Here is a 25,089-nt window from a genome sequence, read left to right on the forward strand (position 1 = left end):
TGTTGAAGACACTAAACCAAATGTGTCCCACAAAGAAATAAACAAGAGAAACTGAAAACTGCTATCATAGAATCACTTAGGTTGGAAGGGATAAACCACTAAACTTTATCAGTGCTCAGTTTTTATATATGATCTTAACTCAAAGGTGAAACTACAAAGGTATATGGGACAGGTCTTGCAGCTGCTGTTAATATTCTAACTTCATATCTCATCTGAATGCTAATCAACAACAAACATTAGGGAAGGATACAAGCATTTTGCAGTCAAAAAAGGGCAGTGCTGGAAAGTAACCACACAGCTTGTTTTAACTTACCTTTGGAAGGAGAAGATTTCAAGTTTTAAATGTGTTATCACCAAAGTAGCCTAGATTTGTTAATCTGGCCTCTAAAGAAAACACTCTGTGACCTTCAGTACTGGAGGAACTCAAAAAAAGATTAATACCTAATTCTTAAACATGGCATTTAAATTGCAGACATCAGAGATAATGAACCAAGGCAAAGGGGATTGACGGATTTGGGATTACAGTAGAGATCAGGCCAGGTTAAAGCTGTTACACCATTCTGGCATTGTTGTTCTTTACAAGCACACAGAGTAAGTCTTATAATTCCCTTTGCCACATTTAAAAAAGAAAAAGTCTTACGACAAAACTCCTACTTTCGATACATTTATTGAATCTGATCATAAAAGACATAATGATTCTTTAGAAGATTCTTCCCTCTCGGATGCACACCAGGTTCTACCACATCCCCTCTCAGGACACAGGAAGCAAGAAGGACTGTACAAGTCTTAGGAAAAGCCAGCACTTTACTCCTTAGTCACCATCTAATCCAGTCCTGGCTCTGCTCAAGCTCTGTCAGTCATTTTAAGGGAAGCCACTTGTCCTCTGGCTGGCAGTTGGCCAGTCACTTCTGCTATGCTTTATTTAAATCCTCCACTGTCCACGGGTCTCCTCCAAAGTGAGATATTAATGGCTTAAGGCCATCACAGTCAAGTAGCTATTCTAGGATATCACAGGGAAGCCCTAAACCAATGAAGCAAGAAGTGAACCTGAAATCAGAGACAGCTACTCTTGCCAAAGCTTCTACCAGACAGGAAAACTAAAAGAATCAAGAATATAATTGTAAGAAGGTTCAGCCTTTATCTTTAATATGCCCTTTTGGTTTATTAGCATTAAAAGGAAAGATAGAAATAAAACATGTATCTAGTCAAATAGAATAAAAATTGGAATGCAAAGTGTTTAGGATCAAAAAGCAACCTGTAAAGAATGTGCAGTTATAGTAGGGCTTATATGATTTATATTCATATACATAAATGCCATAGCTTTTCCTATCTGAACTCCATTATAACTGCAGAGCTTTCAACAAAAATCTAAACTTGCATGACCTTGAAGATAGGGTAAAGTACTCAATTTAATCACATATCTATACATACATGCATACAACACTATCTATTCATCTGCAGATAAACTGAGAGTGTCTTCAAGAAAAAAAAAAAACGTCACTTAAGACAGAATGAGACATAAGGACCCAATAAAAATACCAAAGAAAACAGTTTGTAAAACTGCTTAAGAAGAAAGCATGATCATAGATGGAAAACAGTTCTACTGCAAAGTCCTCTTCCTGAATTTGGAGGAGAGAAGGAGCCACGAAGTCAGAGCATACAGTTAGCACTGATAATATCATTCACTAGATATATGTCAATCCCCAGAAGTTATCTTACACAAGTCCCATGTAGACATAATAAAAACCTAAAGGATAACTGGATTGCTTTAAACTTAACATTACTCCAGTGTTTCATCTGTAATGTGTGAACATTAAAACTTTCTGTTCTATTTAATGACCTCCCTGACAGAGTTTGCAGCTTCAGGTACAGATAATTAACAGTGCTACAGACAAACATAGTGCAGTTTTTAAAACAAGGTGAAGCTGAGAAAAAATTGTGCCACATCTAGAAATCTAACAAATAAATATCATTATTGGAAGACAAGCAAAGCATCATATGTACGAGAAACCACAAATTCTCATGCAAAATAACAAGATCTCTCATTGCAAAAACTTGCATAAGCACTGCAATCTGCAAATAGAACTTCAGAGAGTCACAGAAACAAAAGTATTAACTTTCTGAGCTAAGGTACGATTCCCTGTGTGCTACTAGACAATTTCACTTTTGGCAGTTCCCAGCTACTACTCTTGAGAGGCAAAAATCCAGTCTACTTATGCAATCACTATGGAGCTGGCATTTCTAAAGCTTGCAACACTCTTGAAAATTCTCTGAACCCTGTAATTTTAAGTGCATAAATGAATAATGAACTCTTCAAAAGCCAAGGAAAGGAGTTTCCCAGAAAGATTCTGAAGCAACCCAACCTTCAGCAGGGGAACAATAAAGTTCCGTCACCACTAAATCAAAGTAAGTTATGATGCAATTAAGAGTTCACATTAGAAAGTCTTTGGGGTGAGACAGGTTGGTCCTCCACTCCTTTTGGAGAACTCACAAAAAAATTTGCAAGACACTAATGTATTTGTTAACATATTGGCTTCACCTACAAAACCTCTTATTAGGTTTACTACACAAGCCTCTTCACTGAAGTTTATTCAATTTCCTTGGCTAAAGGGAGCACAGCGGTCTTCTTTCCCAACTTTAAAGATAATTGCAATAAAGTTTCCAAATCAATCAACCCCATGACTGTGCTGTTACATTGACAAAGAACATGCTAGTGAAAACAAAAAGAGGACCATGGTGTCCAACCAGAAAATCTGTAATCCAAGTACAAAACAACATAGAAGACAGAAGACTGCAAGGCAACAGACATGTCAATGACGAATTTTAAATATACAAATCTTTATGCATAACAAAAGCGGAGCTGAAGAGTTTTAGAGAGCATTTCAAAGCAGGCAATTTTGTTTGTAAGTATACAGTGCAAAAGCTTATACTAAACAGTATGGGTGAAAGCATAAAATGTGACGAAGATTATAACAAGTCACTAAGGTGTCATGGGATTATCAATTAAGGGTCAACATCTTAATAACAAAGAAATGACATCAACTTACACTTAATGGGATACTAGAGAAAAAAAACAAAGCATATCATGTTGATCTTGTTGTTCAGGACACAGACATATAAATTGGTTATCAGCCATTTATGATCTTCTCTGATTTAATCACTTCATTAATAAGAAGGAATTTTTTCCTTTCATTGGTGAATATGAATGTAGAAAATCCAAGCAACTGCAAACAGTAAATTGTGTCATGCTTGTGTGAAAGAACAGCTTCAAATTTGGAAAAATAAAGTAACACATAGAACAAAGGAAGCAAAACTTCATTCAAAACATTAAGCCAAAGTATGCAAGCATCACTGAGAACCTGGAGGGACTACAAAGTCACAGTTTTCACCAGTAATTAAAACAGATTATACGTAAGCTATTATTTAGCATCTTATAGTCTGTCCAATGAAGAAAGACAAAACTACCCCAAAAGAGTCAAAACACCTGTTTTACAGGTCAAACATTTAGTACGCAATTAAAGCTCTTTCGGCTTCTCCCTTTCTCTGCAACCATTTGGAGATAAAACAGTTTTTGTCTGAAGTACCTTCCCAGAAACCAGACAATGTTCAAAACTTCCACTCCAACACAAAGCAATACAACAGCAAAACAGAGAATTAATCACTGGCTGACCTACATAGAAATAGGAACAGACAGTTACTTTACAAGAAGATATTAACTTGACCAAAAGCCATATTGAAATGTAATTCCCTATATATAGATATACTCTCATGAGGCTGCTTTCAATTACACCAATTTAATTCTCAGTACTTCCAGATACCATAAAACTAGAAAGAACTAGGGAGCTTCAGCAAACAGCTCTCTAGAACAATCCCAGCAAAAACTCTGCCAAGTTAATTGGTAGTTAAGTACCCACCACCCCATCCCTCCCCCCCCCAAAAAATATAAATTAACAGAAACAGTCAAAAAATTGCTTATATTCTCCATAATACTTCCAGTCAAGCACTCTTGCCACTGGATTGATGAGGGTTGTGAACACTAGGCTTTCTTTTCTCTGCATTGTTTTTTAAACATACTTTAGTATGTTGCATAAATTACTGTCACTTAAAGATACATGCTTGTTACCATGCTTGCAAATTTAAACCTTTTTTGGAGAAATTTTCAAAAAGCTAAAGGCAAGTGTTATCAACACTTCTAGAATTAAACACTCTACCTCGTAAAATGCTATTTGTGACACCCCAAATACAAAAAAAACTAAGGGTGGTCCAGCCTTTTGAAGTTTCTGAACTTCCCAATTGTGCTCGTACCAAGATCAGACCAGTTTCACACTTGTATTCCTCAACAACGCTATAAGCCTTAGAAGGGAGTAATAATACTTCTCTTTGCAGAGGGTTTTCCAAAAGAAGGGAACGAGCTATGGCCATCACAGAACACCCAGTAGAGAAAACAAACCTCCCCCCCAACTTCTGCAAGAAATGGCCACAGGCCTGCGCGTGACTGATGAGCTGTACCCCGCATATGTATCAGGCTGAGGCAAATATGAAAGATGAGAACCCAGCTAGAAGTGAAATGGAGCATGTTATGCTCCAACAGCAACTGACAAACATACAAATTAATGTGTTTGTTCCCAATGTATCTGTTAAAGTTCCCTCGCCACAAACTGTTCACCAACTTGTGCAAGCAAAGAACGGGAGATCAGTATCAGTTAGAAAGTAAGATTAGAAGGCTTTATTTTTTCAGAGGGTTTAGGCAGAGCAGATTCTCTGCTGCAAGGGGTATTTGTAGAGAGAAAAGAAAATAGCAAAGATACATTCTAGAAATAAAGATAACAGATTATACTGCATCATATAACAGTATTATACTACTAACTGTAAAAGACAATACTACAGTTGAATATAATTCCCTATTCACAGAAAGGCTGCAAATACTAAAGAACAGTATTACCAGTGCATCTTTCTCTACCAACTGATTATCCTAAATTTTAGATTTTAACAGTGTATTCAGGAATGAGTGAACTGCAAAGGTTAAAGTTTTGGGAATCGATATTTTTAAATAGATGTAAGAAGGCCTGGAGGAAAAAGAAAGCTGATGCAGCTCTACTGCATAGAACAGCCTACTAACAGTTTTAAAAGAGTTGAATATCCTTGAGCTGGAAATTTTAGGTACCATTTCAGAGAATATCATCAATTCACATAGTCTATGCCGCAAGGACTTAAAGTTTCAGGAAAGTCACACAGGTCAATGTTACAGAAGCAGAGAAACAGGCTGCATAAGCAGATGCTGTCATCTGCTCTTCTTCCCATTTAAGGAACTTATAAACCATTTAATAACAGTTGGTGAGAAAAAGGGAAATCTGAGTTTGAAAAAAGGCAGATAAGTGTCTTATGGCTGGCCAGCAAGAAAAGATAAAAAGGAAACAGTATAGAAAAAAAGATCACAAACAAAAGTACAAAATTATTAAAGTGTCATTCAGGATCTATCACAAAAGAGGCTGAAGAACATTGCAAAGAACTGCATAAAGGACACATATCTGAAAACAGAGAAAGACAGTTCAAAAATGAGATTTGATTTCACAAACTGACAAGAACAGAAGACAATCAAGGAGGCAAAGACACAGAAATGGGCAAGATGTAGAAATCAAAGGAAGCAGCAGACTATGCTGAAGGGGAGCTGTTGCATAGATACAGAACCTGCAACATAGAGAGACTGTATTCCAGTATTCTTAACCATCTCTAATAGCTAATACTAATCTTAATACTTATTTCTTTTTTTTTTTCCAAAAGAAAAATAACTTCATCAGAACTTAGAGCTGTCAGCCATTAAATTGAGACATTTTAACAAGCTCTGGTTTGGTTTATGCCACTCAAGGACTCAAGAATTCAGTAAAGAATAAAGATGAGTCATATGGTTTGAAAACAGGCCCTACCAACACGGTGATGCAATACAGAGGGATCAAAACCATTATAATTAAAATATCATGATTTTTACAAGACATTAAGCTGGAAGACCTGTTAAGTGAATGCTTAGATTTTCCAGCACTCTAGAACTTCCAGCAAATTAGGAATTTATGTTCTGAAAGAGATGCACTGAAAATTTCCAAGGTCTTACAATTATCATAGACTTCCCGACCAAAGGAAAGCAAAATGAAACACAGTAAGACACAGAAAAATACCACGCTGCTTTCAGTTAAGGTTTTCACTGCTAGGGAATATTCCAAAATCTTAAAACAGTTTTCTTTCTATGACCGCTATCATGGACAAAATACTGACTTTCTTTTTAATTATAACTCTGAGGCCACGTTCATTCAGGAGTTGTTTATATGAAGTAATATTCAAATGCAATTAAAATGACAGAATATTTTAGTTTAAGTTCTTCGGGGCAGGAACTGACTTGTTCCTAATATTTACATCCAGGAATGTAAATACCTAACATACAGCATCAAATATCACTTTTGCTTATTTACTTATAGACATATAAGTACATCTTATACATGTAAATCTTATTTACTTACAGATGTTAACATTATTTTTGGTAAAGATCCACAGCACTTGCTAAAGAAAAGATTCCTTCATCCTGTCAGAAATCAAAGCTTATTAATTGCTTTAACTACCAATACAATTAAAGACAGCTGTCCTGAAGAGCTGTAAATTTTCATAAGTTGTAAATGCGCACACAAAGCAGTATTAGAAAAGTTATTGCTACTTATAGTGTCCACGGGTCCCAAAATAAGACAAGTAGATGCACCCCTGCAGAGCCCCAGTGCCCTCCAGTACTAATTACCAGTTGCTCTGGAGGCTCACAATCAAGAATCTAGTTGTCCTAGTCCAAGGCACAGTACAACTAACTGCATCCACCCCCCAAAGACTAAATGGCACAACTATGCATGTATACACAATTTGCTTACAGAACCGCAGGCTACTTACCATCTTTCTGCTACTTCCCATCTTATCTCTTCATAGGCCATACTTCCAAAAATTTACTGCTTGCAAACCTTAAAGGCAGCATATTATTTGTATGCATTTGTCCACCAGACTGTAATATAAACTGCAAATTAAAGACCCTTCTAATTTTAAAATAAGTGGTTTAACTACTCTTTGTGAGATTCTGGGTAACATGGATTGACTTGACAAAACATTAAATGACACTGCAAAGATGCTGAACAGTACCTCTGAGAAAGTAGCCAAGGTAAAACTATTGCTAAAAACCACTCAATCTCTCACTCAAACCAACTGTTCCCAATTTTTCTGGAACCTTTAGCTGCTCTGCCCCCTACTATAGAGCATTACAGTACTTCTACATCGTGACATACAATGGCAAAATCTTAAACCACCATCATCTACTTCCCCTCAATTTTAGTCCCTTTTACTCACATGACTTTGTTTTCTCACCAAGAAATCTAATTTGGCCACCTTCTAGCTCACTGTTCATTTTTAACAAGGCCTCTCAAAAGATATATTTCAGAATTGAACTCTGGCAAACTCAGCTGCACCAACACTAGAGTGGCACTCTAACATTCACGACTACACAAGATTCAAACTTACTAATCTTTCATATTTTATAAATTACATTTGTCAGTAATCTGATTTTTCAATGCACTGCCTGAAATAATCTTATTACTAGAATAACCAAACTTTGTGTTTTGAATGAAATACTTCAGGAAAACTAACGCCATTTTTATAAAAATCCCTGAAAAAGTTTAAGAATAAGTAGGGAACAGATCTTTTACTAGACACCTCTATGAAGAACAGTGATTAGAGTGCTAAGATAATCCACTTAAGTCAAATATAAAAATCAAGTCTATTTATTCAAATGGCATTTTTTGTTATTGCTGTTTAGAAGTTCTCCTATTTATCATTATTTTTTTCTAGACTTGTTAGGAGATCTGCATGGCTTTTATCTGTGAAATCTGTGAAGCGTTCCTTCAGTATTATCAACAAAACTGATACATGACCGCTCAGATACCAAGGTGCTAAGACTGTTAAGCAGCGGCTCAATACTAAATTAAACTTCCCAAGGGAACATCATTACATACACAACACTGAAAAACCAGTTCAGGCATCATTCCTACAAAGCACTTGAGAAGTTCTTCTTCATAAGGTCAGGTCTAAAGTCATGTCTGTTGTATTTGTTTCAAAAAAACTCCTTTTAAAGTCCTCTCTGCTAGCCACAGTATCATTGAGCAGAGGGAATTCAAGTGACTTCTTTCAACTTCAGTGATGCTATTCAGAATCTGCACAGTCAGCAGTGAAACAACAATTGTTTTGTCTTTTACTACCTATTAAGAAAAACCCCAAACACCCGATAAATGTATACAGAGGAGCTATTCATAGGGCAATAATGGAGAACGGGTAGAAAAAGAGACAAGTACTGTACTTTAGGTCTTCCTTCCCGAAGTTTCCAGATGCTTAAAATAAAGGGTAAAAAGCTTCCATATTTGTCACAAACATACCAGGAGAAGAGGAGAAGTTCCATAGCATTTAAAAACAATCCTAAAACTATATTCTCGTGAGACTCACAGCTGAATCCACTCTTCCAGTAGCTGGGTTTCTTCCCAGAAACATATGAACCCTGGCTTCCTATCTGTTACCCCATCCATCCCTCCCCTCTCCTGCCCCTCCTGAATTCTGACTGAAGTTCTTTAAATAACAAATGTATTACTACATTTTTTAATTCCTACTTTACCTAACTTAGACAATAATAGAAAGTGCTTGTGAACTTCAAGCTGACTGCATAAGGCTTTTAAAATAGGCACAGTGTCAGCTTACTGGAGGAGTTTTGGTTCTTTGCCTTAACAGTTCACTTAAAAATGCCCATTAACACAAATAGACAAATATTCACAATATTAACCTGAGTGTATTAACTGGCACAACCTGCTTAAAGCTTGGAAGCTGAGATTTTATTGGCAGTTCATGAGCAATGCTGTCCTTTAATCCAAAGCATTTAAAGGGTTTCTGAGACTTTAACGCAGTTAAAGATGATTATTTATATTGCTAGGGATTCTTCCTTATTTGTGAAACAGTGTATCAATAGCAGGGCCAATTCACTGTCAAGTTACAAGCAAGTCAGATATAGTCTACAGCCCATTTTGCACCATCTACATAGTTTTTCAAGCACTTAAAGTAACAATGTGCTTGTGGCTGCACTAGGTACAATCTAAAAGCAACATAAACCATTTTAATGGTCTTTCTGTATGTGGAAAAGGCCTAATAAAGTATAGTTACCAAATTAAAACTTTAAAGTTATACATTTAGAAAGCTACATAAAATGTCAAGATTAAGTTTTCCTATTTAAAAGAACTGTCACTCCAAAAATCACTTCACCTGAAAGATGTGGGCTTTATTTTTAGACACACCTGAAACTTTAAAAAAAAAAACAACAACAACCTGGCCATAGACTTTTGACATTCATATTATATAGAACAGACCTGAATAGGAAGATAAGCCATAGTTTAAGTTTAACCCTTGTTAAACTTATCTTGATATACAATATTACTAAAGAAATACAGTATTTCAAATGGTGGCCAAAATAATCTAGCTACATCATATGTCAAGCAGAAGATATTGCTTTTAGTCTCGTACTAAGATCATTACAAAACCACGAATTTCAAGTCATATAAGCTCCCTGATCATTGATCCAAGGAAAGAGCAGTGAAAACATTCCCAAAATACTCAAACTGGTATACTAAAAGATCTATCTATTCCAGATTAAAAGATGTTGGTCCATAGCCAAGACTGTCCCACTTCATTCAGCACACTAAGGCAACCCTTTTAGCAGATCTTTCTCTAAGTGCTGGTGTCAAGATTACTTTAGGCCACCGACGTCTAAGAAACTAAATAGCTTTTATGGGATATGAAAGGCCCATTTCCAGGTCTAATCTTCAGAAGTCACTTTAAGTGCCTAACACAATGCTACAACAATGTTGAAAGAAGGTAGTGTATGACCAAGCTTTCAATCACTGCACACCATCATATGCTTTAAGTCAAATGGACAGTGTACAGCACGTTTTCTAGTGGCTGCCTTCTAACTCCAATAACTCATCAGTCCCAAGACCTCAAAATTCATAGCAGTTAATCTGATTTAGACTTCTTATTTATTTTCAGAGCTACACACATATTATCTGTTCCTGACATCACCCACTAATGTTAACTTCTGAACAATAAAGAGAGCCTTGGATAAGTTATTACCCTGCCACGACCTCAACCTTTTTCATTTGCAGAACAAGGACAGCATTTACCAGCTTCACAACAGCACAGCAAGATACACTCTTATGGTCTTTGGGAAAAAAGAACATGTTTAAGTAATTTATATAATCAAGCCAGCCAATAAAATTCTTACAGTTTCCAGGAGTTCCAACTTTTTTTCTGTTTTAATTAACAGGGGCATGCAAGTAAAACAAGATACTTATTTTCTTACAATATCCTGCTCAGAAGGTTCCAACTGCGTAACCTTTAAGCATAAGCACTTTTCACTCCTCTCTTCTGATGTAGATCCATGCCTCTCATCATTCCTTCCTCATCACTTCAATCTTTACTCCCCCATCCTTGCAGTGCTCACTCCTCCAGAAGCAGAGGAGTTTGATCATGACAAGGACATCACACAGTAGCACCTCCCTTATTTCTGCTGACGATTTCAAAGACCTAGCATGTAGTTAGTTTCAACAAAGAACTAGCTTGCTGGGAACAGCCAGCCCCCTTTGCCCCTGTGGTCTTTCTGTAGGGAACACACAGGAATAAACAAGCTTAGGAAAAGAAAAAAACATATAAGCCAGAAGAAGAAAAGGATGGAAAATAGGGAAATGTGTCACTAAACGAACTGGTTGCTAATCAACAAGGAACAGTTGTAATTTTTCTCCCAATTAGAAATTCACAAATGATATTACCCAGAGCAGGGAGAACAGACTTGGGAGGAAAGAGGAGGAGCAAGGAAATCAAGAGCAATTTGCTTTCAAGAAGTCATATATTAGCTCAAATTACAAAAAAGTTTTTCCTGTGAACACAATTTTTGGTCACGATTTCATACAGTTTCATGCTCAACTACCATTCAGACCTACAACATTTTAGGAGGATACAATTTTCTTTAACAAAACTTAGCTAAAAACAGGCAGTAAAAAACGGTGTGGGAAAGCAAAAGAATTCTTTTACTAGCAGGGAAATCAAAGCAATGTTGAAAAATCTTATGCAAGCGTAATTTATGAATTACAGTAGGATAACACTATTAAGCATACTGACAATTAAAAAAAAAGCTATTCCTTCTGCAATGTTACCAGGTAAGCACTGATGCAACACCCAGCTGCACGAAAGCTCTAAGATCTTCATTGCTAGATTAATTTCTTCTTGAAAGTATGCATTATGTTAATCAAACCTGATAAATAATTTTCTTATAGTAGCCTGGCTACACTTTAACAACTTTTCGTATGTCTTTCTGACATACAAAAATGAGGGAAATGAGGAGGCAGAAGCAGACCAAGAAATGGTTTGGCACTAGAAGTGTGCATTTCTGCCTCATTTGTTTCCACAGAAATACCAGAATCACCAAAGCTTCCTTTTCTGTCACTGATTGACAGAACATAGTCTCATCTCCTTTAAGATATGAATAAAAAAAATTTAGATGCTATTAATCTCACTCCCTTAAAGCTTCCCTTTTAGTGCTAAGTCAGATGCCTTAGAAGATGAATATTCTGAAGTTCTGAGGCATGCCCACCACAAAACATTTTCCCTTAAACTACTCAATGTTCATTCTTCCCTATTGTTAAATCAATACTTTAACCATATAAAGACAGAATTCTACAGCAGAAATAGTATAAAAATATAATTACTTTTTAAAAAGTATCTTTCCTCCTCCATCAACAGGATCTGTCTTCCTTTATCACAGAGATAAGTAAACTTGCATATTCAAATTGGCCTCTAAATTATGCCTCTGAAAATGGCTTCCAAAATAAAATCTTTCATTAAACAAACTGGCTTAAATAAGCCTACCAAATACTTATTAAGACCTACACATGAGTTTCACACTTTGAATCCTAGACCAGTTATTCCACCTGTGGCAGAAGACCACCAGTAGGTTGTAAGACATAAGACAGACCATGCAAGTGCCTGTTAGTTCCTGCCACCTGTTACAAAACTCAACTGACTATTCAGATGTTTGTAATGATTAGCAGTGAAATTACGATTTAGTAATGGAATAACTAGCTTTTTCTTCAGCTAAGAACGAAGTTATTTAATACTCTCCCTGCTAAATAGTAAACAATGATTCAAGATGGTCTTCTGTTTGTTTGGGTTTTTTTAATTGCAAAAAATGGTTTAGTGGTTCTTGGCTTCAGTAATTTAGAAACACTGTTAGATCAGCTTCAGCTGGATAAAATGCACCAGAAGCACCACCACTCAAGCAAAGTGAGTCAAAACAACCAAATAGAGTCTAGGTAGGAAGATGGGCACACTACATAACATGGTTTGGGTGACTCCTGTGGAATTCTGTGTCTTCTGCCCAACAACTACAAAGCTCAAGAGCTGGATATGAACCAGAATGCAGACCATCCCAAGAAAAAAGAATTTATCTATCCAAACCCAAGATTGTTTAATAGCACCTATCTGTGCTATTTACCTTTCCTAGAAAATACTACTCATAGCAAAACTTGCTAAGTCAACTCTAACAGAAATAGCGTATCAACATTACTTTTAGCATTATGTAATGGACTCATCATCTTATGCTCTGCCTGACAGATTATTTTAGAACTGGCTACATTAGAACATCCAGAACTACATTCTTTGACTCACTAGATGTTTATGTTTTATCTTAAGCTACCTACTATGAACACAACAATATATTCACCTCTTTCTTCACTATAACTGTCATCTCTCTGGTCCTGTAAGAGCACAAAAGAAACGTTACTCCAAACTGCAAAAAATAATTGCTTTATTCTAATAAAGTAAAGATTGAAACAAGGTCTGCTCTACTTCTTCATTAGAAGTGAGATCTTTCAGCAACAACATCCACAGGGTAATGACAGTGAAGAGAATGCTAACTTAAATGATTTTTTTTTTTACGTTTATCAGCTGTTTAGTTTTAGCTTGGTTTTCATTCTACAAGGCACCTAAGATCAGGTGTTATCAGAAACAGCATACCAATACCACTACAATGAAAATTCTACTGTTGTTGTTACTGCTTACATGAGCAAACAAACACCTTTACTGGTAGAGATAACATCCAGCATACCTTTTTTCCCAGCATCTGCATTTACACATTGCAACTGATCATACAGAAATACCATTCAAGAAGTCACAAAGTAATAATCAACATGATTATACCATCAAAAGATGCTAAAACAGCTTTAGTTAACACAGACTGGAGGAAAAAATAATCAAAGTTAATCATACATGAAAGTTAGGTTCATTACAGGTCACTGACACATACACAGGCATCATGGTTAAGTAACATTTTCTTTCCTTTTACGCATGTTAGCATATCTCATCAGGCAAGTCTTTGAGAACAACATTTTCACAGAAGACACAACTAATGGCAGTATGAGCGCAACTGTTGTGTGGAAGATGATCACTGTTCATCTATACATTCACAGCAATCAGCGATATTGCAACCAAGGCATTATTTCTAATCATAATGTTTTTCTTTTTAAGTCTCAACTTCATTAATACCTTGTTCTCAAAATACAAGCCTTCTTTTCTCACAGTCTTCATGTACTCCAAGACTGCGTGAAGGCATTCAAGTAAGCACACTGGTTTAGTCCCCAACTGAAGCCAAACCTTTTTACATTTCAAAATATTTCTCTAAATGCACATCTAACAGACATTGAAGCGTAAATGTAAAGACAGCCTGACCATGGCACATCATTTTCTGCTACAACTACATTTTTTAAAAGAAAAGACCACAATCCACATTTTTGGCTCCCAGGCCTTGTGAGGTCTAATGTGAAATGTGATAAACAGCTGGCCTTGTTCTAAAAGGGTTAAGAATGAAAAAGTTTAAACCACTTATATTTCTCCAGCTGTAAAACCAAAATATTGCCAGAGTCTTCCTGCAGCCAGGGTACTGGATAATTTAGGCTAAAATAAATGTTTATTAAAAAAGGGCGTTGATTTCTTGGCAGCAGTGAAAAGCAGGAGACACCCCTAGTGTCGACGTAAAATACTACAGGACTCCATACCGTATCTCTGGGTTAATTTTACGGCAGTAAAAGGGAAATTTAAACCATCATGATTTAAAAAACAGAGCAACTCAAACACATACACACCTGGACATACCGCATACCTTCTTCCTGTAGTCTCAAAACCCCCATGCCTATAATATTTGAAGTGTCAGCTTTCTAAACCTCGACCAATTAAAGTATACATTATCTAGCCTGTCTCCCTACCATAGGCTACGTGCATTATAGCTTTCCGGTCTGCACATGAACAGAAAAACGCTGCTGCACCAACGGCGGGGGGGAACCCTGTTTGAGATTACAAAACAAACCACCACCACCCCCCCCCCTCAAGACATCGCTACCAAAATGCCGGGCTCGCTTAGGGCGCTGCCGATACATGTAGAAAACAAACGAAGCGCAGGCCGGGGGAAGGTGAACCCCCCGGGACCGAGGGGAAGGCGAACCCCCCGGGACCGAGGGGAAAAGGTGGGGGAGCGGGGGTGAGGTGAGGGGGTGCCACGGAGGGGAAGAACGGGAAGGGCCGAGCCCGCTGAGCGCTGCCGAGGCGGGGGAGGGAGTAGGCGGGGAGGCAGCGGGGCGCACAGCGGCGGCCGTGGGCGGCGGAGGGGAAGCGGGGGGACGCGCCTGCCCCCGGGGGGAAGCGCGGGGCGGCCACAGCGGCGGCCCAGAGAGAAGGGAGGGAGGGGAGAGGAGGGGAGGGAAAAAGGGGGGGGAAGCCCAGCGAGGGACGTGGAACGGCTCGGGGGCGGGAGGCGGAGGAGACGGGTCAGAGGCAGGGCAGCAGCGGCGAGGCGGAGCGGCGGCCGGGCCGATCCGGGCCGCGGGGGTGGAGGGGGATGGGGGGGTAGCGAGGGAATAGCCCCACGACTCAGCCCAGTCTGGAATATTCCAGCGGGGAAAGGGAAGCTCTACAGGGAGGGTCCCTCACCATGGCGGCGGGTGGGCGTCAGGCGTCTCCCCCGCAGCTGAATCCACCAAGCCCCGGCCTCTCTGTTCCGCGTCCGGCCTTGTCGTCACCGCCGTCCGGCTCACGGCTCCCCTCACTGCGGCAGTGGCTCACGCTCACCCGCAACGGCGCGCGAGAAGCGCGGGAGGGAGGGGGCGCGAGCGGCGCTAACACTCAGCAGCGGAGGGGGGGGGGGAGGTAATGGAGAGGCGGAGCCTCCCACATCCGGGCACTCGCCGCGCTCGGGAGGGGGCGGGGCGAGGCCGTGACGTCAGGCAGCGAGGCGGGGGAGGGAAGGGAGTACAAAATGGCGGCGAGGCGAGGGCGGGAGGGTATGAGGGAAGGTGGGCGTGGTTGTAGTGGGCTCGCTGATAGTGGGGGGAGCCTTCATGGAGGCTAGGATGTGGGAGACTCGGCCGAGGGGCTGCTCTGCTGCTAGGAGGCCCCTTTTCAAGGCATTGAGTGTTATCACAAGACAGGCTTGTGACTGCTTCTTTTAGGCCCAGGGGAGGGTTCCCTGAGGTGCTCCAGGGCCTGTGAGACCTTCTGGTTGTCCGTCTTCCACACGACCTCTGCTTAGTCTGGTTGCCCTCAGGCACTTCACAGGCTGTGCTGCTGGAGTCTTGCTGCTCTAGCTTCCTTCCCTGTGTTGCTTCTGCTTTTTGCAAAATACTACAAAAATCTCCAGGCAGAGGGAAAGCTCAGCCCAGGTGGGCCTTTGGAGGCATGGCTCTGAGTGCTGTCTGCTCTCCTTATGTTATTTTCCTCAGGTTTTTAATGTTATATGATGAGGTTATTCAGCTGGGAGGTGCTTGGAACTTCACAGATTTTTAGGGTGTTGGGTTTCAGTAGTGTTAATAGTTAATTATACAAAACTAAAGGAACTGCTGTGATGATTTTAAAAGTGTTTATGTGTACTTTTGTGGTTTCCTGCCAGTAGTTAATGCTTTATACCCTGGATAGGTCACAAAATAAAATGACTGATGACAATTGAATGCAAAGATGTAGTCTTAGTAACCACTTTAAGGCAAGATTTAGGGCAGTACAACTGCTTGCATAAGTAAGGCTGACCCTCAGGGAGTGATCTCTATATATTGTAAAGTTTTAAGTAGGCCAGATGACACCTTTAAAAAACTCTGTGAAGGGTAAAGTAAAATAGTGAATAGAGATGGCTGACTTCACGTTCCCTTTGCTGTTTTTGCCCTTCTTTCTGTGCTTGCTCTGATAAATGTGTTTATTTTGGAGCACTATGACACAGTGCATAACACTGTGACAAATGAAGTGCTGATGTGAAAATAATAATTACATATAAAATATGGTTGTACTAATGTTGCCAAAGAGAAGATTCAGTATCACATTGATGTTGTTTTTCAGGCATTTGCTATTTGGCTCACAATAGCTGAACACTTTGCCAGGGAAATGCAAATTGATCCTGCCAAGTTCAAGGTGAACGGCAACCTAATTTGTGGGGGAAGGGATGACTGTATTATTACTTTAAAACCAGGTTAATTTTTTAGGACCATAGTTGAGCATGAGCTTGCCAGTCTCAAAAAGTAATTTATTCTGGAAAAGGAACTGCCTTGTCACCGGTGCCCTGTTTGTGGGAGTCTGAGCTGGTCTAAGGCTAGGAAAGGTTATCTTAAGAGTTCTTGGAGAAACCTGGACTCTTGAAATCAAATACTGCTGCATAAATGCGAAGAGGAATGGGGAATCTCCTATACGGAAGACTGTTCAGGAAACTAGATAAATAAAAGGTGACTGTGAAGTTCAAGAACAGATTAGAAGTTCTCATCTAAAAGACTGAAGCAAAACATGTCAATAAATGTGCAGTTCTTAGAAATTGTTAATGACTGACAAAGGTTCTGTTCAGAGACTGATACTCAGCATGCCTTCGTATGTGCAGAAAGGGGTGAGCTTAACTGGGAAGAATGAAGAGTGGATTTGGGGAGATTGCACAGAAAAATCTAGCAAAAGTAAGTAAATGAAAAACATAGTAATATGTGAAACTAAGTGGTGGTGAACAAAAGGTAATTTGCACCAGAAGAAAGCAAAATGAATGCTAATGTGTAACTGCAAGCTTTGAGTTAATAGCAAATCAGCAAAAAAGGCCTTGCTGGTAAGAACCTGGGCCTGGCCACTGTGAGAGATTATATGTGGTACAATGGTCTGATCCAGGGAAGGAATTTCCTGCCTTTTCTTATTAACAGGTACAGGTGGCTAGGACAACTTTTCTTTTTTGGGGAAAAACAAAATTCTAGTTGCTAGGATGTTTAGGAATAAAACGTTCCTAGATTTCACTGAAAACTAGTATTAAAGCTGACTGGACTCTAGACAAAAAGTCAAAATGAAAAATAATAACTTAAGATCTCCAAAAGAAAAAGTAATTCTTATGTAAAACAGTCTTGCTGCTTACATCTGTGTTACTGCAGCCTTATCTAGCAGATGCAAATTTGGAGTAAAATCAGCTAAATAAGGTTAAATATGGCTAGAATTTCTATTGCATAATATAATGTGAATAGAATAAACAGAAATGAGGAATACAATACCTTAATTATTACCTTTTAGGTTCCAAGTAGAGATGGCCAAGAACTTATGAAAACATAATTCTTATCTTGTGATGCAGTTATGTCACTGCTAGCAGTTTTGAACTACTAGATGCAGTACAATAATGTGCTAATTAATTTTTAATTTATTTTTTCTGATGTGTGAATGTGTCACAGTTACTTTTCTATCTGTCTTCTAAAAGAAGCAAAAAATGCAAGATGGTATTTGTTAGTGTGTAGATAAGCGTCTGCAGAAAACCATGACTTGCATTTAACACTTTGCTAATTGTATTTCTGACTAATATTTTCTTCAAATACTGATACTGGAATGTTTGGGGTTTTTTTAGAGTAAGTTGCAGACAATGCTGTGTTTTGTCAGTTTCTTGTTTTAGTAAAGCTCCTCCGGGGTATAATTGCAACCATACAAACTGGGATAAATGTGTATCTCCATATAATTGGAAGCTGGTTTAGCTACAGATAAACAAACAGGTATGTAAACTCCGTACCTGTTTGGGTTCTTCAGTGTTAGTAGCAATAATGATGTGGCTTGCCTAGTGCTTGACCTAACATCTGGAAAACAATTTCTGTGCTCCAGCTTGTGTGTCTGGACTGTAGCTGCAGTTCTTTTCATAGCATGCTTCTTTTAAAGTGCTGTTTGTGATGCCTTATATGTCTCTAAGTTTTGAGGGTTTTTAATATCGCATGTATCTTTGATCCCCCAAGCATATCCTTCTTTGTCTTGCCTTGTCTTCATATAAACATTTCTCACTCACAAACTTAGCTGGATGCAATTTGTATGGAGCCATTCCCCTCTCTGTTAACCCAGGGTGAGGGCTGCCACCTAATTAAATAATCTTCTGCCCTGACCCTTAACAGGCTGTAAGCAGCTTTTCCCAGCAAAGCAGGTAGACTCTTGGGGCAGTGCAGTAAAGCTTGAAAATACATGATTTTTAAGCGTAAGCATGTATTATAGGCTCCAGTAGTGTTTTATAAAAAGAAATAAACTCTTATTCTTCTTTAATGCTCTAGAAGGAAAAAAGGAAAGCTACCTTTTATGAACTGGTTTTGAGGGAAGTTGCTTTCAGCTACAGTGGGTGGAGGAAGCTGTATTTTATCAGCAAAAGAGGAAGCCTTTTTAGATAGAAATGAAAACTGTCCTTTCTCAGCATATTTGAATTGCGCTGTTACTGCAGGTCCTGAACTCTAATGTCTGTAAAGCTGATGCACTGTATTTATTAATCTCATTTCATTTGTAATAATAGGTAGAACAATAAGCAAATCTAGAGATACAATACTGACTAAACTGACAAATAGTTGGAAAGATAAAGTGCATCTCATTGTATCTCTCTTACACCTACATCTGTCTTTTAAGTTGAAAGAAATCAAAAGGAGTCTGCACTTATTTTCTTGCATATTTGTGAGACTAGGTATAAATTGCCAAGATTTGGAAGGAGAGGGAGATAGTACTTTTCAGATCCAATAAGGCACATCTAAAAAACCTTGTCAAATGAAAGGGTTAGGGACACAGGGGAACACTGCTCTATTTACTTAGAAAATGAAGAACAGGACTCTCCCTAAGACCAGAAGAAAGGTGGGGGCCACAGAAGCCTTGTGAAGCTGTAGGTTAATAGGGTTGTTTTTGGTTACCTGTTGGTTCATTTTGCATTGCTGCAGGATGCTGGATTTCAAATTGCTAGAGCTAGTGCGGATGTATAGTTGTCTCTAGCATATGTGCATTTACTGGAACGGTGGTTGTAAATGCCTCTGATCTGTGAATCTTGCTGCCCAAGGTGGTGTGAATTAAATGTCCTCATAGTAGGATTATTTCTTTGGGTACCCTTTTCAGCTCTTGGTGCTAATTAACAGCCCCCAAGACTTGAAGCCACGGATTGAAAATCACTGCATGAAACTTTTTTTCTTAACTGGGTTATAAAGAGTGGTCTTCTGATTTCCTAGACTTACTGCCAGTTCTGGCTAGGATAAACCAGGGATAAAAATGGTTTCTGTATCTTTGACCCTGTGCATATAATTGTATCACTGTATCAGGTAGCTCTCTGCAGAACAAATGCAGGGGAACAATTTGCAAGAAAGGTTACATTTTTCTTGAGGCTCTGCTGTTGGCATAATAATTTCATGTAGTGATCTTATTTGCCTAGCATCTGATACGATTTCTTGATGGCATCCAGCTGTAGCTGGGGTTGGTATAATTGGCTGCTTTTTTCTGAAGACATTTGTTCTGAGGAACTCTGATAAGAGCTGTGGGCTGACTGCTCAAAGACCTCACAGCAACTGGAGGTAAGTGCTGCAAGCACGAGTACAGTATTTGATTTTTCACTAATGTGCTTGTCTACCACCGTTGTAAAGGCTTATTACTTTTGTTTAACTTTGCTAGAGATATACATGTATTGGTCTGACTTGTGAAGCTCTTATCTTCCTGCAGCAACTGATTAGGCAGTAGAGATTGGCCTGTGCAGGATATTAATGAGCTATTAATGCATGTAACTTCAATCTTGTGGAAACAATCACTTGAATTATTGTAAGGTGGTACCTGTTTTATCACTGGTTGTGTGTTGGCTGACTGGTTCAGGTTTGGGCCATTACAAATTCTAAAGATGATGACTCAGGCAGCAAACTAGACCCATAATTTAATAGTGAAACAACAGTCTGAACTGAAAAAATGCCAAAAGGTCTATTTGCCACAAGATGTGATTTTTATTTTTTTTTTGCCATGGGAATTCAGAAGTTTATCTAAGAACTCTCAAGGAACTAATTTGGTGCTAATACAGAATACTACCTTTATTTTTATAGCTGTGACAGGTTTTACTACCTTTAGACATGGTGAAACTGGTTTTGGTGATGTTCTTTTCTTGAGGTGCAAAACACGTAGTCTGTTATCTGTGCCTGTCTGTCTGTGTTTGGATCATCATTAGATACTGCCTTTTTCTTACCGTGGTGGTCTTCAGATATTCTGGATCTACAGCACTGGACTGGAAAATAGCCTCAGCTCTTTGGTGGTGGGTGAAGTTTCAGTCCTGCTCTGCTGCTTTCAGTAGAAGGGTGAAGTTGCTCTCATGCCACTGGATGGGGATTTGGTGTTTTGTTCCCATAAAGCACGTTCAGGTCCTGAATCCAAAGTGTTTGGACAGCCTAAGTTTTTTTTCCTTTCACCCTGCTGCTGGGAGGGATAGATTCTGACACCGAATGCTTGGTCTTTGCACTTTTAGCATAGTATGGTCACTTCAGGAATCATAAAGAGATTTTGCTTCCTGGCATCCTCCTATTCCTTAGAGAAAGAGTAAAGACTGCAATTTTTTTTCTTTGCAGAATTGTTATTGCTGCTGGGAGCTCTTGCTTTGCACAGAGGTTAAAGAATCCCTTACAGGAATTATAACTTGGCTGGACTTGCTGTTAATCTGTGTTAATCTGAAAATCTTGTGTGATTTAAGTCTTTGGGCCTTCATGTTGCAAAAGACTGCCTAATTAAAAGAGGCACTTGTCAGGGATGGGGTGCAGGTTATTCCTGTGTTATGCTGTAAATCATGATGCTTCTGCCTCCTATCTATTTCGCAAAGGACCATCTACTTTCTGGTGTGGAGTGGATTTATAAATTCAGTGGATTTAATATTAGCTTCTGATCAATTATGCTGTTGCTGAACTCTCTCAAAAGAAATTTCCCGCAAGAAAAAAACTGAGATTTCCCTCTTCCAGAAGGACCTGCAGAGCTTCCAGAGGAGATTTCAAAATGTAGCATAAAGACTTATATTTTTATATCAGACTTCTCCCCACTACCTCTGTCTCCCTGCAGACAAAAGGTATGCATAATGAAAGTGAGGTTCCTAAGTAAATACCATGAAATTTTGGGTGACTTAGTCACAGAGTACCATTTTTCTTTCCTTTGTCTATAGGGAAGAATTCAGCTCTCGGAAAATTGTGTGTTTTATTTTGCAACCTGCCTTGGACATTTAAAACAGCTTTAGATTTTGTACTAAAAAGCGACGCCACTGGAATTTTACTAGAGCCCAATTTTACCACTGGATGATAATCTCTTCAAATGTGCTGTCTGTAGTTTAAGCAACATATATCATACAACAAGAGATACTTCAGGCTGTTGTCTATGTGAAATCTAGTTTTAAAAAACCCACTCCTGTCAGACTTCTCTGTGGCAGGAAGAGTAAGACCAGTAGTGATTCTATGCTTTTCAGCTGGTGGGGAGCTCAACAGATCATTTTGTGGCTTGGGTGCATGTGTTTATACCAAAATAACCAGAGGTTTAAGAGAACAGTATCACACAAAAAAGAATAGCGCAGGTTATTCATTATCAGGCTAATACTAATGAGATGAGACTATTTATGTTGAAAAAAATCATATTATCATGTAAAGAACTTCAACTTTATGTGTTTTCCTCTTCAGCTTAAGTTCTTGCATGACCCTTTCTGCAGACTTCGGGATAGCTGGTAAAATTGCAATGGAGAGTTAATGCACAGGTAGCTGAAGTACACAACTATACTTCAAATGCTGTGAGAACTCTGTGATGCACGTAAATTTTAGTATTAAAATATACAGTACCTTGTTTAGTGCTGTAATAAACATGTTGCCTCTGAGTAATGGTACAACTGCATGGGTTGAAACTGGGCAAAGATTTACTGAGGTGTATACAGTTCTGCTGGACCCTCTATTCCCAAGGTAACAGCAGCCTGTGGATGAGACAAACCTTCTTGGTGTAGTTGCAGTCAGTGCCTTTTTCTTGTTATAGCTCACACCAATTTTGGACTAGAATAAAAAACACTGTAGTGGCTTTTTGGTCAATGTAATTTGCAGTTTTCTGGCTGACTTGTGCTCACAGGAGTCTTCTGCTACCTTCCTGTTGCTAACCAGCAGAGCTAAAAGTGTAGTACATGTCTGGGAAATGTTTATGTTCTGTCCCTCTTGCAAATAGAAACTCTTCTAAGAAACACCCCTCATGGCATGGTGAGGCAATGTGCCACTTACTGGTTTTGGAATATGTAGCAAAGAATAAATACAGGTCATTAATATTGTCTTGCCCTGCTGGGTATGAACTCTCTAGCTCTAGGAATACTTCAAGCAAGACGTCAGTAGCAAGCAACTGAAAGCTTTCATTTCCTGTGCCTGCATCCTGTAATCATACCCTGGGATGAAAGAGACTAATTAATGTCTCAATACCAGGGAGTACATACCCCTTTTTCTGTTGATCAAATACAGTGACAGTTATTACTGGATTTAGCTTAGGGTCAGGGAAGAGAGAAGGACTGCTGTTAGGAAGAAGGAGCATGTATTTAATCCTTTTAGGGGTGAACCCCATTCTCCCTCTGCTGACCAGGACGGTCTTGATTGATAGCGTGCCAAATGTACCCACATCTGGTACAGTGAGAGAATTTGTCCAGTGTGTATGGAGGCTTCCTCTTTTTCTCAGACACATAAATGGAGACCTGCCTTTCATGTTGAACAACCTGCAGCCCTTCTTGTGTGGGCTGTTAGGATTTTTTTGAAGTGCTGCTGTGTTGAGTGCAATAAATAGAGCATATCTTAGGTGAATTCTCCAGGGAATTAAATTTCAGTATTAGCTGGTTGTCAACACTCAGAAGCCTTTGGATATAGCTTAAAACTGTTGCAAATCCTGGGAGGTCGGAGCCTTTGAAACTGTTGTGTGGAGTAAGCAGTGTTTTAAAAATAAAACAAAACCAAAGACTTCCCCAGGGCTGAGCTGTGTTGCTTTCAGAGCCTCACAATTCCTGCAAAGTCTGAGTGACCCTGCAAATGGACTTTTTAAAGAGGAAATGCTGCTGCCTGATTAAGGCCCCTGAAGGTGCTAAAAAAGAGAAAAGAATGTCTAAAACCAGTAAAGCTTGTGGTACTAAGATGAAAAACATCCATCATTGAAGCAGTCAGAGATGGAATCTTTTAGAGCGCTTGGGATCTGTGGATAAAGCACTAGGTTCTTGGGAGCTGCTTAAATGAACTAAAATATAACTTAACCAGGGATTATGCCATCTTTTAATTCATGTTAACATGGACTGAAATGTGTGTAAGAATTTTAAAAACCCAGAAAACTTGCATTACTGTAACTCCAGGTTTGGCAATATATCTTGTTGTACAGTGTTCAATTAAGTATCTGGTTTGTATAATTGCTAAGGGAGAACTCACCTCCCAAATGGTAAGTCCTTTAGTTTGTTGGTATTTTAGTAATGTTCAGTGCCCATCTTACTGCTCAAATGATTAATTTGTACATGTGCATTTATCTTGCCTTGAGTATGTGGGTGTTTGTTCTGACTGAACGCATACATCTGTAGATGTATGCTGCAGAGGATAATGAAAGCTTAAAATACTCAGTTCTTGGCATCATAGTAGCTGGTTTAAGCATTTACTCAAGATCTCCATTCATGGGTGGCCAGCTTTGAGTCTTCTCCTGTGTATCTCATGACAGTTTTGGAATAATTGTATTTTGAGAGAGTTTGGGTTGGGGGTAACTCTGCAGATAACTCCTAGTTAAGAGATGGAAGTAGCTTCCCAGGGATTGTGTGGTACCACTGAGCTGTGAGATTGAACTGTAAGCATGCTGAATCCCTGAGCAGAGCAGTGAAAGGCTGTTGCTGTGGGCAGCCCCTGTTGCCTGCTTCCTTAGAGTTAGCACATAGGCTCTCCAGCATCCTTGATATCCCCATGCGGTGTGTGGTCCTGTTCAGGCACTGCACCTTAGGCAGATGTGTCCTAATCTGTAGCAATGTGCTCCTGCCTGCTGCTGTGGTGATGTTCCAGAACAGTTCCAGACATTCTTATCTGCATAAGGTTTAGCTTACACCCTGTTATTTCTGTTCTGGTTTATTGGCATTACTAAGCACTTCAGTACTAAGCTTCCCAAAGAGTTGGGGATGTGAAACCTTGTGATCAGGACCACAGTGATTCTATGCTACAACTATTAACAAATCAATCGCTTCAACAGGTGAAGGCACTTCTCAAGGCATGTGGAGGAAAGGAAAGCTATCAGAAGTACTCAGCATGGATTCACCAAGGGGAAATCATGTCTGACTAATCTGATAGCCTTCTACGATGGCATGACTAGATGGATAGATGAGGGGAGGGCGGTAGATGTGGTCTACCTTGACTTAAGCAAGGCGTTTGACACGGTCTCCCACAGCATCCTCATAGGGAAGCTTAGGAAGTGTGGGTTAGATGAATGGACAGTGGGGTGGATAGAAAACTGGTTGAAAGATAGAGCTCAGAGGGTTGTGATTAGGGGCACAGAGTCTAGTTGGAGACCAGTGACGAGTGGTGTTCCCCAGGGGTCAGTACTGGGTCCAGTCCTCTTCAACATATTCATCAATGACCTGGATGAGGGGATAGAGTGCGCCCTCAGCAAGTTTGCTGATGACACCAAGCTGGGTGGGGTGGCTGACACACCGGAAGGCTGTGCCGCCATACAGAGAGA

At 39.3% G+C, this 25,089-nt stretch overlaps 1 protein-coding gene across 1 annotated transcript in view; it reads right to left on the reverse strand.

The window, feature by feature from the left end:
• Positions 1–15,337, reverse strand: part of PPP3R1 (protein phosphatase 3 regulatory subunit B, alpha) — a 40,510-nt gene extending 25,173 nt beyond the window's left edge. The window contains exon 1 of the mRNA XM_074579282.1: positions 15,085–15,337. Within this exon, the coding sequence (XP_074435383.1) occupies positions 15,085–15,087 (3 nt within the window). The 5' untranslated portion in view covers positions 15,088–15,337. The remainder of the gene's footprint in view (positions 1–15,084) is intronic.
• Between the last annotated feature and the right edge of the window lie 9,752 nt (positions 15,338–25,089).

The sequence above is a fragment of the Larus michahellis genome, chromosome 3, assembly GCF_964199755.1.
Source record: "Larus michahellis chromosome 3, bLarMic1.1, whole genome shotgun sequence".
NCBI lineage: Eukaryota > Metazoa > Chordata > Aves > Charadriiformes > Laridae > Larus > Larus michahellis.